Raw genomic sequence first — 16,929 nt, 5'->3', positions numbered from 1 at the left:
ATAAATAATTTGCTTCCATTAGTAACATACAGGAAGACAAACTGGGCTGGAAACATGAAGGGAAGCTAAAGTCAATTTGAAAACTTCGGAAAAATTCTTGCACTATAGAATCAAAAACTATTCCCATAGAATATATCACTACCTGTCATCCTCTTACTTAGAAGCTCATATAATTAATTTGTTCTGATTCAATTCGTCTTTTTTCATTCTGGGTCACTTAAATACACTTCACAAAAACTAGAAAAATCCTAAAATGAGTAAAGTTAATATAACAATATACATTTACAATAAAGGTTTTAAGATAAATAACACAGAATTGCTACCTCAAATTGCACAGCAGCTCTACAAAAGTATATTTTTAACAGAAACAGTAAATAAGTATATATAATAAATTACAAGTACACTGAATTTTACTATTCAGCTCTCACAGAAGCACTTTAAAAAAATTTCCTTAATTATGTGATCAAATCAAGTCAATAGAATATTATATATTATTCTAATTTCACAAATAAATAAGCATACCAGAAAGAAAATTTAAAAACATAAGATATTAGATCAATGATCAAAATAAAAGTTATTAAAACTCAAATGCAATCTTCTGTAATAAATTTCTTAAATTACTTAGAAAATAAAATCTCATTAGTGCAGACTACAAAGGTGGAAATGGATGTGGGTGGTGGCTGCAGAGGAATGCCAGGAGGTTTCCTTTATAGAACAGAATAATGCAGCTTTTTTTTTTTTTTTTTTTTTTTTGCAAGAGTAGGCACCAGAAATCGAACCTGGGTCTCAGGCATGGCAGGCGAGAATTCTGACACAGAGCCACTGTTGCAGTGCCTACCCTTTAACAGATCTAATGTAGTTTTTACATTTCTATAAAATAGATGTAATGTAGTTTTTATATTTTTATAAAGTATTTTTTTTTAAAGCAGTGCCTACTCTCTATAGATGTATTATATCTCCATCTCCAAGTGGTCCTGTCCATTAAACCTATCAATAAGTAAATGGTCATAATTACAGCACTGTCTTAAATATTTATTTCTTTCCCATTTAATTTTATTTGCATGGCTCATTTGTTTAGCAGAATACATCAGAAAATTTATCAAACCCTAGATAGTTAATTAGAGCTTAACAAATACTTCAGAATTAAATCACAAGTAAAATGGTCATTAGGCCTAAGAATCTGGAGACTTGGGTTTGAAGGGCTGCCTCTCTCACTATTCTTAGATAATTATTTCTTAATTATAGAAACTAATATTTATGTTTTAGTTAATAAATCATTTTTGTATATATAATTCCATGTAATCTCTCAATGATGCTGAGGTAACATATGATAATGATAACATTATTCCAGACTTTGAGAAAAATGAGGCGTAACGAAATTAAATGGTTGGTCAATCTCACACAGGTGGCAATTAGTGGAGCAGGGAGTGAAATCTCCAAATTCTGACTCTTAAAACTTGCTTTTTATGCTAAACCAGGCTGCGAGGTCTCAGTGTTTTCATTTGGGAAAAACAAAATCTGAAATAAATGACTCTTGAGACTTCTTTCAGTACTAAAAGTGTCCCATACTGTGCAAGACTGAGAAAGGGATGTAATCAAAGATAGAAAAAACTAGGAGTTTTTTTTAATATGGTGCAATATGGTTTATTTTACTCAGAATCATTATTTGTTAGCCATTTAATCTTCTCAATAAACCTACTATTAATCATGAATATTATCACTTACCAGCAAAAACTACATAAGAATATTTGAGTGATACACCTCAAGAACACATTCATTCACCTTTAAGAATTCAAGGCTTCTAAGCCCACTCATGATTATACCTAAGAGTTACCCCCCAAAAAACCTCTTTTGTTGCTCAGATGTGGCCTCCCTTTCTAAGCCAACTTTGCAGGTGAACTCACAGCCCTCCCTGCTACCTGTGACATGACTCCCAGGCGTATAAATCTCCACATAACTTGGGATATGACCCTCAGGGATGAGCCTAGGCCCGACATTGTGAGACTGAGAAAGACTTCTTAACCAAAAAGGGAGAAGAGAAATTATATAAAAGGAAACTTCAGTGGCTGAGAGATTTCAAACAGAGTCAAGGCGGCCATTCTGGAGATTATTCTTATGCAGTATATCAATATCTGTTTTCAGTTTCTGGTGTACTGGAGTAGCTAGAGGGAAATTCCTGAAACAGCTGAACTACAATCCCAGCCGTGATTCTTGAAGATGACTGAGTAACTACAGAGCTTTTAAGGTGTGATCATGTGATTATGAAAACCTTGTGACTGACACTCTCTTTATCCAGTGCATGGACAAATGAGTAAGAAAAAACAAACAAATAAATAAATAGTAGGGGGGAAGATATGAGATGTTTGAGTGTTCTTTTTCACTTTTACTTTTATTCTTATTTTTATTTTGGGGGGATAATGAAAATGTTCAAAAATTGATTGTAATAACAGATGTATAGCTATATGATACTGTGAACCACTGACTGTACAAATTGGATGATTATATGGTATATGAATATATATCTTAATAAAACTGCATTCATAAAAAAAGAATTTAAGGTTTCTAGAATTACACTCTAATCTGTTATTTAATTTTCAACACTTTAATTTGGTATAGAAAGTAAATTTCATTATTCATAGATTTCAAAATGTTCTTGGAGCCCAAATGTATGGGCTCCAAGAACATTTTGTCTTGTTTACAAGGCCTTTTATCTTATAAGGAGAATACATATAGGAATAGATATGTATACACCTATATGTAAACCGTGTGTCCCCTTACCTCCATCGCCATCATCTGATCCTCTGAAACTAGGATCTTTTAACATATCCAGCTCAGCTAACATGCGCACATAAAGTGCATTCTGTCTGAAGGAAGGGTAAAATCTTTCATCTCGCAGCATCAATTCATACACCTTATTGAAATAAAAATATTCAATTATTGATATAAGTAACGTACTTATTTTCACTAAATAAGATTTAACCAAAAGATACGAAGAAGTCTTGCCATAATGCCCAAAGACACAAAATATCGGCAATAAGACGATACCACAACTAATGAGTTTCTTCTGGTACCTCCAATAACTAAACTGCACTTAAAAAGTTCCTACTATAAAACAAGTCACAGAGTAGATTATATAGAATGTTCTGGGATGTAGTGTCCTCTAAGAAACAAGTTCACATAAAGACTCAAGGCTTATATTACAGTGGTTTGCGAGGTATTTATATATCATCAATTCATGAAGTTCTAAGACTACAATATCTGGCTCTTCAGTGAGATTAAAAAAAAAATCCAACTTAAGTATTTTCTTCATCTTCAAACAAACAAGCAAGGGCCTACTTTTCCTGTAATTGAGAGGCATTATTATTGAACTTCTTTTTTTAATGTTTTAATGTTTCAATAATTTTTTTAAAAATAAATTACATACAAGGAGAAATACACATTTTTCAAAAAAGATAAAATGATAAATTTTGTATATAATACCTTCCTTTGAATGTCATCAAAGATTTCAGGAGTTGGATCTTCATGATTCAAAGTATCTGCTAATTTTGCTACCAAATAGTCATCAACGGTAACTCTTGGAGATGCCTAGCAAACAGGGAAAATAATAGTAATAATGATCTTCAGAATTTTCAAATACAGCTCATTCTCTTGTAGAAGAATTTAATAGTGGAACTGAGCATAACTGGCAGAGAGGAATCCTTGGTTTATAAAGGATGCCTTGATACTTAGGAAGGCTGAAATAAGAACTAGACCCTTCATTCATAGTATACTACACTGTAGACTGGAAATCAGATAAACATGATTTAAATCTTGACTCTTGCACAACAAGAGGCTTCATTTTTCTATCTATAAAATGTAGATAACACCAAGTAAGGATTAAGAAAGAGATGTATGTGAGGTATGCAGCATAGTGCCTGGCACTTAAGGAACAGTGTCATCAGGACCTACTTATAGTGTTAGTATTACACACTGCTGGGTATATATTGAAATAACTGCCAAAATATTAAGCCATTTTGTAACTTATCACTTGACACTAGGGAAATAATCCTTTTAAACGGCCATTGAAACAGATTATCTTTAACCGAGATTTGTTTTTATAACCAATGCTGGAGCAAAGTTCCAGTGTGGTAAGGCAGGAAAAAAAACCTGAAAAGTTAACTTGTTATAAGAAATATCACTTCAAAGTGCATAATGTTGGCAGATACTACACAGAAATGCAAAATATTACCTTTCAATGTGAAAACTTGCTTTATTGAAAAGAAACAAATGCTGAAGAGCTACGAATATGGTCACCTTTGACATGTCAACTTTTGCATTTTTAGTTCCAAAGGCTCTGGAGGGTAAATGGGTGAGTGATAAGGGATGGTAACTTTTAGAGAAACTAGCAAAAAAATTCATAACAAATAATTTCTCTATTCTATCTGATAGATATAAAATCTAAGAAATGAAATAAAGAAAAGGAAAAAAGAGCACAATCTAAATGTGTGGGAAAATGGTTCTATAATACTACTGTTCCCTTGTCAATTCAATACTCTTATTAGTAAACACAAATAGGTTCGTTCTATGGTTGTTTTTTCTTTTGGGTGGGTGGGACGGGTACTTATTGGTTTGTACTTATTGGTTTGTGTGTGTGTGTGTCCCTTTGAAATAGGAACAGGAAAAGTAAGTATCTAACTAAGCATCTGACACAAAACAGAGAAGAATATATTAGCTGGCTTTGCCCTTGCATTTGTCCTCTAAGCTCCATAAACTCAGTTTTTAGGAAATAAAAAGGCAAATTTGAAAAAAAAAAAATAACATCCTATATTAATTTAATTTTTTCCTATAGATCTCGGGTACAAAGAATTGGTTTAATCCTTTGTATAGGGTGAACAACATTTTTGGGGAGCCAATGTGGGACTTACCCACACCAAACCTCCCCCTACTCCAAAAGTAACATATAATAAATAACTATACACATTGGTTACTACTTTACTATGAAAATAGGTTTTTTTTCCAAAATTAACTATTAATCTGTATTCTCTACTTTCCTATTACATAAATGCAGTTAAACAAAACAATTAGACTAGTTACCAGTGGCAATTAGCAATAAAGTACAATTTATTAACAAGTAATATGTATGAGAAAAACATAATAATATGCTTTATAATGTTTTGTCCTCTGATAGAACAATTTATTTTAACTTTTAAAAAACTCTACATTGAATATTTAAAATCTGCAGGCTATATATTATTATATACTTTTAAAATACATAAATGTAAGACTTTTTAAAGAAGAATACACATACAATAGGACTAAAAGATACTATCATATTTAATAAAAATAAGCAAAGACATGCTTCTTTGTCTTCCATTATATAACAGAATATTTTTATCTTTTTGGTTTTCTTTTCTAATACTACTTCTCTCAACTGCCTGCAGTACCTAGGACATCCTTCCCTTTTTTTTATGAAGTAGTAAAATTGAATTCTGTCAAACATGAAATTCACTTTCACTAACAGTTCTGGTCTTATCAAGCCCACATCACACTTTTGGTATCACTACAAGGTAATGAATTCAAGCTAAGTACTTTCAACAAAATCATTTGAGAATGGAATATTTGGGATTTTCTCCAGTAGCAAAAGCAGGCTTGTAGACTTTTAAGAATTTGTTTCTGGCTCGCAATAAAATGACCAACAGCTTTGTATCTATGTGCTTGTTCAGTAGATCATCTGTTTCTCAATTAGGTCCTCTGCATATAATTGATATAAGCTATCATATAAGCTATACATGTCTAAAATCCTCATTTCTAAACATTAAGAAGCACAACAGACATCATCAAACTTAAAACTTTATTCCTCAGGGAAAACAGTTTTAAAGGCACAGAGATAATTTGAACCTGTGGAAGTGAAGGTTGAGTCCAAACAAATTCTAGTTTTAATAAAGAAACTGAGAATACTCTGTTTAAAACTGCTGTCCTTAAGATGGATGTTGTACATAAAGGTGTAATTTATTACTACTTAAAAACTGGACAAGTGCGTTACTTGGTTTACAAACAAAATTCATCCTTAAAATTCAAAGAAAATTTTTGTACTAGTAAATATAAATTAAAATGAAAAGGTACTGGAGTAAGAGCAATCTTGAATTTGAGGATTTTTGTGTCTATAATTTTAAGTGATACTGGTTTATAGTTTTCTTCTTTAATGCTTTGTCTGATTTTAGTATCAGAATAATACTACCTTCATAAAATGGTTAGCAAGTGTTTCAGTGTTTCTCTCTTCTCTATTCCCTGGAAAAATTTGTGAAATACTGGTATTATTTCTTCTTGAAATGTGTGACAGAATTCATCAATGAAACCATCTGGGCCTGGGCTTACTTTATGGAATGATATTTAATATACCAAGTCAATTTCTTTAATTGTTATATGTATATTCAGATTTCCTATTTTTTCTTGAGTCGGTTTGATATTTTGTGTTGGTCTTTTTAAGAATCTGCAAATTTCATCTACGTTGTTTAATCTGTTTTTAATATTTGTTTATAATACTTTTGGTTTGTGTAGGGTCACTGGTGATATCCCTTCTTCATTCATGATTTTGGTGATCTGTGTTTTCTCTCTTTCTTCCCTTGGGCAGTCTAGCCAAAGGTTTGCCAATTTTTTTGATCCTTACAAAGAACTAGCTTTTGGTTTAATTGAGTTTCACTATAGTTTTCCTATTTTTATTGATTTCCATTCACATCTTTATTCCTTCTGCTTACTTTGAGCTTATTTTGCTTTTCTTTTTCTAAATTCTTATGGTATAAATCTAGATTATTGATTTGAGAGCTTTCTTTTTTTCTAATTAGGCATTTGAAAGTTATACATTTCCTCCAAGGATTGATTTAGCTGCATCCCATAAATTTTGATATGTTGTTTTCATTTTCATTTAGTTCAAAATACTCTCTAATTTTCCTCGTGATTTCTGTTTTGATCTATAGGCTATTCAGAAATGTGTTAATTTTCAAATATTTGTAGATTTCACAAATATCCTCATAATGTTGATTTCTAACTTAATTCCATTATGGTTAGAAACATATTTTGGTTATTTCAATATTTTAAAATTCAGATTAGCATATGGTCTATCCTGGACAATGTATCACAAGGATTAAAAAACATGTATATATAGGGCCACAGTGGCTCAGCAGGCAGAGTTCTCGTCTGCCATGCCAGAGGACCCAGGTTCGTTTCCCGGTGCCTGCCCATGTAAAAAAAAAAATATATATATATATATATATATTATGCTTTTGTTAGGGAGAAATGTCCTGAAGATGTACTAGGTTTCATTGGTTCAGAGTTCTTTAAGTCTTCTATATCGTTGGTGTTTTTCTAATTTTTCTATCATTAATTGAGTGGAGTATTGAAGCCTACACCTATTACTGTTGAATTGTCTATTTCTCCCTTCAATTCTGCCAGTCTTTGTTTCATGTATTTTGGAGCTTTGTATATACATCTATAATTGTTTTATCGTCTTGTTGATCTGAACTTTTACACCATTATAAAATGTTTCTCTGTTTGTCTCAAGTAACAATTTTTATCTTAAAGTTTATTTCATCTAATTTGATCATAGAAAACCAGCTCTTTTTCGGTTACTGTTTACATGGTAAATCTTTTCCCATTCTTTTACTTTCAACCTGCTTGTGTCTTCAAAACTAAAGTGTGTGTGATCTTGCAATCTTAACATTGTCATTTAATATTTGCATGACCTTGGCCATGTTAACACATTTTATAAATATCTGTTTCTCAATTTCTTCAACAGTATAATTACCTGGCTTAAGTATTGGATTATCTGCAAGTACTACAATAATCATTATTAATAATACTGCCAGACAAGAGAAGAAAACAGTAATCAAAATGTATCCTCCACCCCAAGAGACTTCTTTTGTTGCTTAAATACAGTCTTCCTCTGTAAGCCTAAACCAACACTGCAAATAAACTCACGACCCTCCCCCCTACATGGGATATGACTGATAGGGACATAAGTCTCCCTGACTACATAGGGGAACATGACTTTCAGGGATGAGCCTGGCCCTGGCAACCATGGGATTGAGAACGCCTTTCTGACCAAAAGGGGAAAGGCAATGAAACAAAATGAACTTTCAGTGGTTAAGAGATTTCAAATAGTCGAGAGGTTATGCAAGCGTCATCCAGATATTGTAAAATTGCCACAGTATGCCATGCCCCAACCAACAGTATACTTGAAAACCCTAAAAAACACCCTAGGCTCTAAGATTCTATTACAGTTTTTCTTAGTAAGTTTATTTTTTCAGAAACTGTTCCTATACCAGATAAGTCCTGAAACCCAGAGTACCAGTCTCTCCAAGAATATCAACCAGTTTCATTCCTCTACCTCCTAAGGCTGATACCCCTTTCCTGCACAAAGAAGTTAAAATGGACATTGCCCAGATATACCTAAAGATTGAGAGAATGATCAAATGAGAGGGAGGAAGTGTAACTGAGAAATTAGGATTTAACAATTGATAATGATTACTGACTCATTATAAAGATACTTCTTTTTAGTTTCTAGGGTATTAGAACAGTTAGAAAGAAATATCTGGAAATGTTGAACTGTAACCCAGCAGCCTTGATCTTTGATAATGATTGTATAACTATATAGCTTTTATCATGTGAGCATGTGATTGTAAACACCTTATGACCGATATCCCCTTTATCTGGTGTATGGGTAGATGAGTAATAAAATAAAGACAAAATAATAATAATGGGGGAACAAGACTTATGGGATGTTTTGGGTTCTCGTTTTTATTTTTATTTCCTTTTTTGAAGTAATGAATATTCTAAAATTGATTGTGGTGATGAGTGCACAATTATATGATGATTCTGTGAGCCACTGATTGTATACTTTGGATGAATTATATGGTTTGTGAATATATCCTAATACACTGCACTGAAAGATAAAAGAAATGTATCCTTACCTTTTCTGATAAATACTGTTCATAAATTCCAACAGCAGCTGCTCTTAAAAGACCTTTGGTTTGGTTGGTCTGATGTTTTCCATCTTTCTGACGACTTAATAAAACCTCTAGCTGCTGTTGGGCTGTAACCCGGTATCCTTCCACTGTCATCCAGAAGAAGAGATGTGCTTGTCCTCCAGTTTGCTGCATGTAATCTACCAAACAAAATCCATAACAACATAGATATTAAAAGTCATACATTTTGGGTATTAAAGACATAAATTTTGGGTGCGATAAGTAGGTAGAAAAGATCAAAGTTAAACATTTAAAACTACATTTTTAAAAATGCTTGAGGTGAACAGATAGCTCTATTAGAATCTGGTTAAATTAAAAACACCAGGTATATAGGAAACACAAATAGAAGCACATTAAAAAAAAAAAATTCCCATTTTTCATCATAAAATTTCTAGGGAAAGTCATGTATGTCACCAGAAGAAAAGTTGGAGATTAAAATATGGTAATGTATAATACAGTGAATCTTGGGTTGGACAATGACAGCAATTAACTGTACAAATATGAAAAAGTTCTTTCATGAACTAGAACAAATGTACAGCACTATTACAAGGCATTAATAATAAAGGGCCATATGGGAAAAATATAGCTACTGTAAACTATGGAATATAGTTAACAGTAATAATCTAATATTCTTTCATCAACAGTAATAAATGTACCACATCAATACTATGAGTCAACAATAGGAGTGGGGGAGGGGAATAAGAGGTATTTGGAGGATTTGGGTTTCCTTTTAATTTTTATTTCTTTATTGGGGTAATGAAAATGTTCTAAAACTGATCATAGTGATGGTATGCACAATTATGTGAAGCTATGAGCCAATGATTGTAAATTTCAGATGGTTTGTATGGTATGTGAATATACCCCAATAAAACTGCATTTAAAAAAGTATAAATGTGCCAACTCACATTGCTCAATATTCAAACTTGAAAAATAACAACAAAGTTGATATTAGATAATAATTCTTTTGAGAATAAATTATAATGACCACAGCAAAGTGTTTGTCTTTAGTAGTGCCAAAATTCATTTAATCATAGGTACTACCACCTTTTTATAAAACAGCATATTTACTGAGAACATGAGAAAGCATTTAGTGCCTTAACCAATATTTTTTGTGACATTAAAGCAGCTTTTCTAGGGCAGGCAACAGTGGTTTAGTGGCAGAATTCTTGCCTACCTACCAGAGACCTGGGTTTGATTCCTGATGCCTGCCCATGCAAATTAAAAAAAAAAAAAAGCTCTTCTAAAAGGAAATGTCTTCATATAGATTATAGTATTACAGGGATGTCTATTTACTTATGTTGGACTGTATGGTGTGCAAATAAAATTGGTTAAAAATGAACAGAGAGAAACAAGTGCTAGAGAAAATATGGAGAAAGAGATGCACCTATTCACTGTTGGTACTGAGAAGTGCTGCCCCTCGGGAGGGCAATGTAGTGGTTTCAAACAAGGCTAGGGGTGGGGATGCCATATGATCTTGCAACCCTGTTGGAAGGTATATACCTGGAGGAACTGAGAGTAGGGACACAAATGGACATTTGCACACTGGTGTTTATAGTGGCAGTGTTTGCTATTTGCAATGGGTGGAGGGAGCCTGAGAGTAAAACAGAAGAATGCAAGAGGGAACTGTGGTGTATACATATAACACACCACTGAGCAGTTGCAAAAAGGAACGAAGCTGTGAGGCATGCAACTAGGTGAATGAACTTTAGGGACAGTATGTTGAATAAAATGTCAGAAACAAAAAGTCACAACAAAAAACAAACAAAAAAAAGAACCAACAGCTCTTCTGCACTAATATCACTTAGAGCAAACGCCTATTTCTATGTTCACCTTATTTTAATACATTTCTTATTTTAATAAATTCTTGTTTTTATTTTAATAAATTTCCCAATATGAAAAAATATATAACTCAGATTGGGTAAAGACCTAAAAATAAAAGTTATAACTATATAACTCTTAGAAGAAAATCTAGGGGCAAATTTTCATGACCATGGATTTGGCCAATGATTCGTAGATATTATACTAAAAGCATGAGCAACAAAAGACAAAAAAAAAAAAGACAAATTGGACTTTATCAACATTAAAAACTTTTGTGCATCAAATGATATTATCAAGATGGTGGGGAAAAATCTCTAGGGAATAAATTTGCTATACAAGGCTTCATCAGAAATAAGTAACTTCACCAATATTCTGCTTTCTTTTCCCAATAATGATTATTAACCATAATATGCATATTTCCAGAAATGTTAAAAATAAGGATTAGGCTCTTTAGCAGGCCATGCACTTACATTTTTCATCATATAAATGTAGAACTAAAGAATCTGAAGAAAATATCCTCCAGATAAAAGCAATTTTAAAGGAATATTAATGAAATAGTAAGTATTTATATATGTTAATCTGGTATTTCAAACAGTTCCTCTCTCACTCATGTACAAAAATGATATTAACAGGTTATGTACACTATATGCCCCTGATAAAGTACTCTTTCTCAAATGAGATTAAATTCATAATAGAATCTCCTATGGCCTATTAGCAAATGTGTATTAGAGCTATGACAAGCATTTTTCCTGCAAAACAAAATAAATCTCTACCTCCATGGTTTCCAAAGAAAACAAACATTTAAGATCATAAAAGGGGACTGGAGTGGTACACATATGGTATACTCAATATTACTATTACACACTTAAAATGTAATATTTAAAATTATTTTAAATTTACAGACTATGTTATTTTCAAAATATGGATTTACCTACCCATAAAAAATTGTAGTGCAACATTGTCTACAAGAATGTTGTCCAGTGGGACTGTGCAAAGTTTCCCAAAGTTGGCTGCCAGTTTCACAGTATTTATTTCCTATAAATAAATGCGAATATAGGTAAATATTTTATCTATTCACTCATCTAAGTTAAAGATCTTTAAACAAATGTAAAAAAATCCCCACTAAATTAAAATGGAATAAAAGTATTTTTCCTTCCTCATGTATGTGTGTTCCCAACAAAACACCCTTGGGCCAGTGAATTTAAATTCACAGAATTTCTTAGGGTTATCTGAAGAATTGCTTAGTAAATAAATGTTAAAGGTGAGGTAAGAATTTATTTCTTCCAATATAAAATGAATCTAGATCACCGTATTTTCTACCTCTATATTTTCCAAAGGAAAGTGATCATTTCAGGGATTAACGGTTGAAGGGGACGTTTGGAATGTTTGATTTGTTCAAGAATAAACAAATCTCAACATTTTCAAGCACAGACTGAAGTCTATCTACTCAGAAAATATTTCCAAAGAGTAAATTTTTTCCTAAAAAACAGAGTAAAACTTTTAAAAAAAAAACAGAGTAAAAACTGTATAATCTTTATAGAAAAATGTACTATCTAAGCAGCAAATTATATCTACTTTTCAAAACCAAAGAGCAAAGTATCTAAAAAAGTGAAAAAAAAAAAAAAAGGATGCAAAATTTACCAAGCATCTATGTGTCAAGCACTATACTAGGGCATTACACACACTACACATCAATTAATCTCCACAGCATTCCTACTGGATAAGTATCATCAATCTCATATAACGAATGAAGAAAACAAAGATCAGAATGGTTTCCTGTGATCACAAAGCTAGTAAATATGTGGCTGCATTTTCAACCCCTGCTGACCTTTCCACTATAGCCCATGTTGTTTTTGTAAACTATTTTCACTAGCTTCTCTATATTCAAATCCATATCTCACACCATACAGAAAAAGAGAAAAAGGCAGGTTTCCTAGATAAGTTGCCTTATTGAGGGGCAGATAGTAAATTAGGCATACAAGTAGTACACAAAAATCAGGGAAAATTTTTGAGGGGAAAAAACCCAAGTCTCCCTCTGTAATCAGCATTTTCCTTCTTAAAACTTTTATAATAACTAGTAACAAACTTAAACTATCTGACATAGAGCAATATAGTGCCAGTACATGATTTCTGTTGTCCAAGTCTTCCTTCTTCCAGGATTATCACTTCTTTCTGTGATCCAGCAGCAGGTTCAAAGATTTGGGATAGGGAAGAGTATTCACTATAACTTTATTTGAAGATAAAAGAAGGGATCATCTAAAATTTCAAGGTAAGTAGCACGTTGTAAAACTGAATTTCAGTGGGAATTATGAGGTTTTCTAACTAAAGGAAAACACTATTTGGCCTAAGCTATTAGAAGGATAAAATTTGATATTCAAAATGGAAATGACAGGCTTCCAAACAGGATGCATAAATTTTAAAATAGCTCAATATCAAGAAGTGTCTGGATAAACAGACTTTATATGATGTTGAACGCTCACTAATTCTAATATCTAGATAAAGTAACCATTAAAAAAAACAAGCACAAGTGAAACCATTCACTATCCTATTCTGAATTTTCATAGGTAATTAAAATAGTTTGGAAGCCAGAGAGAAACACAACAAATGGAGGCCTCAAGTGATCTGTTTCAATGTTATAAGTGAGCTATGAAACTAAATTCTAGACTTCTTAAAGTTAAACTTTCCATTTCTTAAAGAATTTAAATATCTTGGAAAATTAAAAAGACCAAGACGTCAAATAAACTTTCAGAATGGAAAACCAGTACAAAAAAAGGTGACTACATTAAAAACCAAAGTTTCTAAAAAAAGAAAAAACATTTTTTTTTCCATTTTAAAGTCCCAAATCTCTGCTCGCTGTTAAAGTAAAACTGCTCTAACGAGCTATCTGTACTCATCATTTCTAATTTATCTCATCCCTTCTTTTCCTGGACTAATTTCAATCAGGCTTTCTCTTCACTACTCTACTGAAACTGCCCTCATCAGACAACAAAAAATCACCATGGTAGGAAACCAATTCTCAGCTCTCATCTTACTCAATTTATCAGTAACCCTGACATGCCTGAATTCTCATCCTTCTACACATAAACACTTTTGAGACCTGGCTTCTAAGATATCACACTCAGGTTTTCTTCAATCTCACCAGCCACTTATCTTTGTTCCTTTGGTTGGCTCCTCAACCTCATTCTCAACTCGAGCTGAAGTGCCTCAAGAGCAAGCCCTTGTTTCTTCTCTACCTTCACTCACTCTTTGAGAAAATCTCATCTAATCTCTTAATTTAAAAAATACATATGATAACCCAGGATACTATTCAAGTTTATCTCCAGCTCTAAACCTTCTCTTGAACTCAAAATTACCAATTAGCATCTCTACTTGAACGTCTAGTGTTCAAATTAAAATATTCAAGGCTCAATTCTCATTTCCAATCTTTCTCCTACCTCAGTTGTACTCATCTTAGTAAATGGCTCAATTCTCCGGCAGGTGCTTAGGCGAAAAACCTCGGCCAAATCTCAAGCAAATTCTATTAGTGATGCATCCAGTCTCCAATCACTTATCACAACCTCCATAGACATCTTACTTTTACTAGTGCAGTAGTCTCGCAAATGGCTCTCAGTCTCCATTTTCACTCCACTACCTCATTAGAGTCTTTTTTTTTTTTTTTACAAAGAACCAAAATGATCATTTTAACTCATAAAAATTTTATCAGGACCATTAAAACCATACATGATCTAACCACCATATTCCTTCTAATCTTACTCATACCAACAATCCCACTCATTCATTCCATAACAGCCATATTGACCTCAATACTATTCCTCTAACTCACCAAATATGTTCCTATTTCAGGGCTTTTGCACTTGACAAAATCTTCTAAGAAAGGCGAAGGACTAAATCTTTTAAGTTACTCAAATCTTTATGCTCGAATGCTACCAAACATCTCAGAAGCTATCTAAAATACTCTTGGACATTCTCTATTCCCTTACTTTGTTTTTTTTCTAGCAGTATTTGACACATATCGACTTGTTTATTTTGTTTATTTTCTGACTGCAACTAAACTGTAAGCTCTATTAAGAGAGAGACTTTGTCTATTTGGTCCACCTAAACCAGTGCCTGACTCACAAACTTCAATAGACATTGAATGATTGAGTGGATGTATGAATGAATGAATGAATAAATCAAAAAATAAAATAAAACTTTAGTACTTTTCAGTTAATACTTGGCTTGGTTTAGTATTTATCACAATATGTTGAATAACAGAAAACTTTATGACAGGTCTTTTATAGAATATCACATTGATTATTTTCTTACTTTTAATCATTTACTGGACATTTTAATTAATACAAAGTATTTATAACTAAACAGTAATTCAAGAGCTTCACTTACTTTGCCTGACTGCAACCTCTGTATTCTTGAGTCACATACTTTCTTTACAAATAATAAGCTATTTATTTGATTTTTAATAGTGTTGATATCTAAAAACAAACAAATTGATTATGAGTTATAAAGTGGTAAGTGCTATTTATGAAACACTTTAAAATGTACTTACTGTAATTTAACATAATAACCAATGAATAGAACAACTCTTTTATTCAAAGGAGCAATCTGCAATTGTACAGTTAAAATTTAATTAAAATAAAACTATACCAATTTTCTTTACTTTAGGAATAATTACAATAAACATAGCCTCGCACTCAGAGAATAATAATCCCTTACTGTTTAGTATCTGGATTTATTACAGTGAAAACAATTAATAGCATAAAATGACATTTAGGTCAAATTAATTAAGTCTTTATTTTAACATACATATATATCATTAGAGAAGTAAATTATTCTTATGCATAAATTACTTACCATCACCAGCTGTATCTAGAGATCTAAGATACTGTAATTCTTCTGCTGCTTTATCTCTGACTGCTTCTAGCTCCCCAACATTGTCACTCAATTTAATAATGTTCATAAAGGCCTCATAGTTGCAATTAGAATCACGGATCTGAAAACAAAGTTTAAAAAAGGGGTGGGGGATTCATTTATTATTTTATGGGGAAAACAGAATCTTGAGTACGTACTATGTGCCAGCTGCCTTCACTCTAACAGTCCCCATAATAAAACAAACGAAAATTCCTGTAATCATGGCATTTATATTCTTGTAGATTACAACTATAAATAAGATAAAATTACTAAAAATATATCGCATACTAGAAAGTGAGGATGCTTGGTGGTAGAAAGGAAACCATGATGGGTGGAGATGAATCAAAGAGGAATAGAGGAGTAAAGATGAAGGCAGAGGGTAAAACTTGTTACAGTAAGAATTTTGGCTTGTATTCTAAGTAAATGAGGGAGTTACTGGAGCATTTTAAACACAATAGTGGTATTCTCTGATTTAAAATTCAACAGCATCACTCTGGCTGCTACATAACAACACAAAGAAGACAGAGTCAAGAGCAAAAGCAAGAAGGGCAATTAATAACGAAGGGGAAGTACCTTAAAGGCTGTGGAAGCAGTGGGGGTATGGTAAGAAGTAATCAAATTTTGAGTAATTTTGATTACGAACACAGAGCCATAAGAAGCTACTGACAAATTAGAGGTGAGTGTAAAAGAGAAAATGAACTAATAATTACACCAGGATTTTTGGCCTAAACAATGTAAGAATGGAGTTACCATTAAACAAGATGGTGAAAACATGTAGAAAGTAGGGTTTTGCTGGGGGAAGGGATAGGTGAGGAAGGCAGAAAATCAGATGCTTGGTTTTGGCCATGTTAAATTTAAGATCCCATACAAAAGTTCAAACAGAGGTGACAGATGTGAAGCTCTAGGATTCAGGGAAAAGGGCTAGACAGAAATAAACATTTCAAAGTCATTGGTATATAAATTGCATTTAAAACTTGAAGACTAGATGGGAACATTCAGAGAATGAGTACAGCCTAAAAAGAAAAGAAACGCAAGGACGGAGACATAGAATGCTTCCAATGGGGAAAAACACAGAAAAGTCAAAAAAAAGAAAGAAAATGAGGAAAGTGTAGTGTTCTAACAAGCCAACTACAGAAGTGCTTTAACAAGGAAAGTAATGAGCTGTGTTAAATGTTTCCGATAGGTTAAAAAAAGGGTGTGGGTGGGT

The 16,929-nt window shown here is 32.5% G+C and overlaps 1 protein-coding gene across 3 annotated transcripts in view; it reads right to left on the bottom strand.

The window, feature by feature from the left end:
- SNX13 (sorting nexin 13) overlaps positions 1-16,929 on the bottom strand; it is a 172,099-nt gene that overhangs the window by 39,953 nt on the left and 115,217 nt on the right. For all 3 annotated transcript variants that reach the window (XR_013160024.1, XM_077122343.1, XM_077122346.1), the window contains exons 10-15: positions 15,666-15,804; positions 15,198-15,286; positions 11,753-11,852; positions 8,946-9,139; positions 3,481-3,585; positions 2,779-2,911 (exon numbers count right to left, since the gene is read on the bottom strand). Coding sequence is in view for 2 of the 3 variants with exons in the window: in XM_077122343.1 (XP_076978458.1) it covers positions 2,779-2,911; positions 3,481-3,585; positions 8,946-9,139; positions 11,753-11,852; positions 15,198-15,286; positions 15,666-15,804 (760 nt within the window). In the remaining variant the exon portion in view is untranslated. The remainder of the gene's footprint in view (positions 1-2,778; positions 2,912-3,480; positions 3,586-8,945; positions 9,140-11,752; positions 11,853-15,197; positions 15,287-15,665; positions 15,805-16,929) is intronic.

Source organism: Tamandua tetradactyla, chromosome 1 (genome assembly GCF_023851605.1).
Source record: "Tamandua tetradactyla isolate mTamTet1 chromosome 1, mTamTet1.pri, whole genome shotgun sequence".
Taxonomy (NCBI): Eukaryota; Metazoa; Chordata; class Mammalia; order Pilosa; family Myrmecophagidae; genus Tamandua; species Tamandua tetradactyla.
This window is presented reverse-complemented; position numbering and strand designations above follow the sequence as displayed.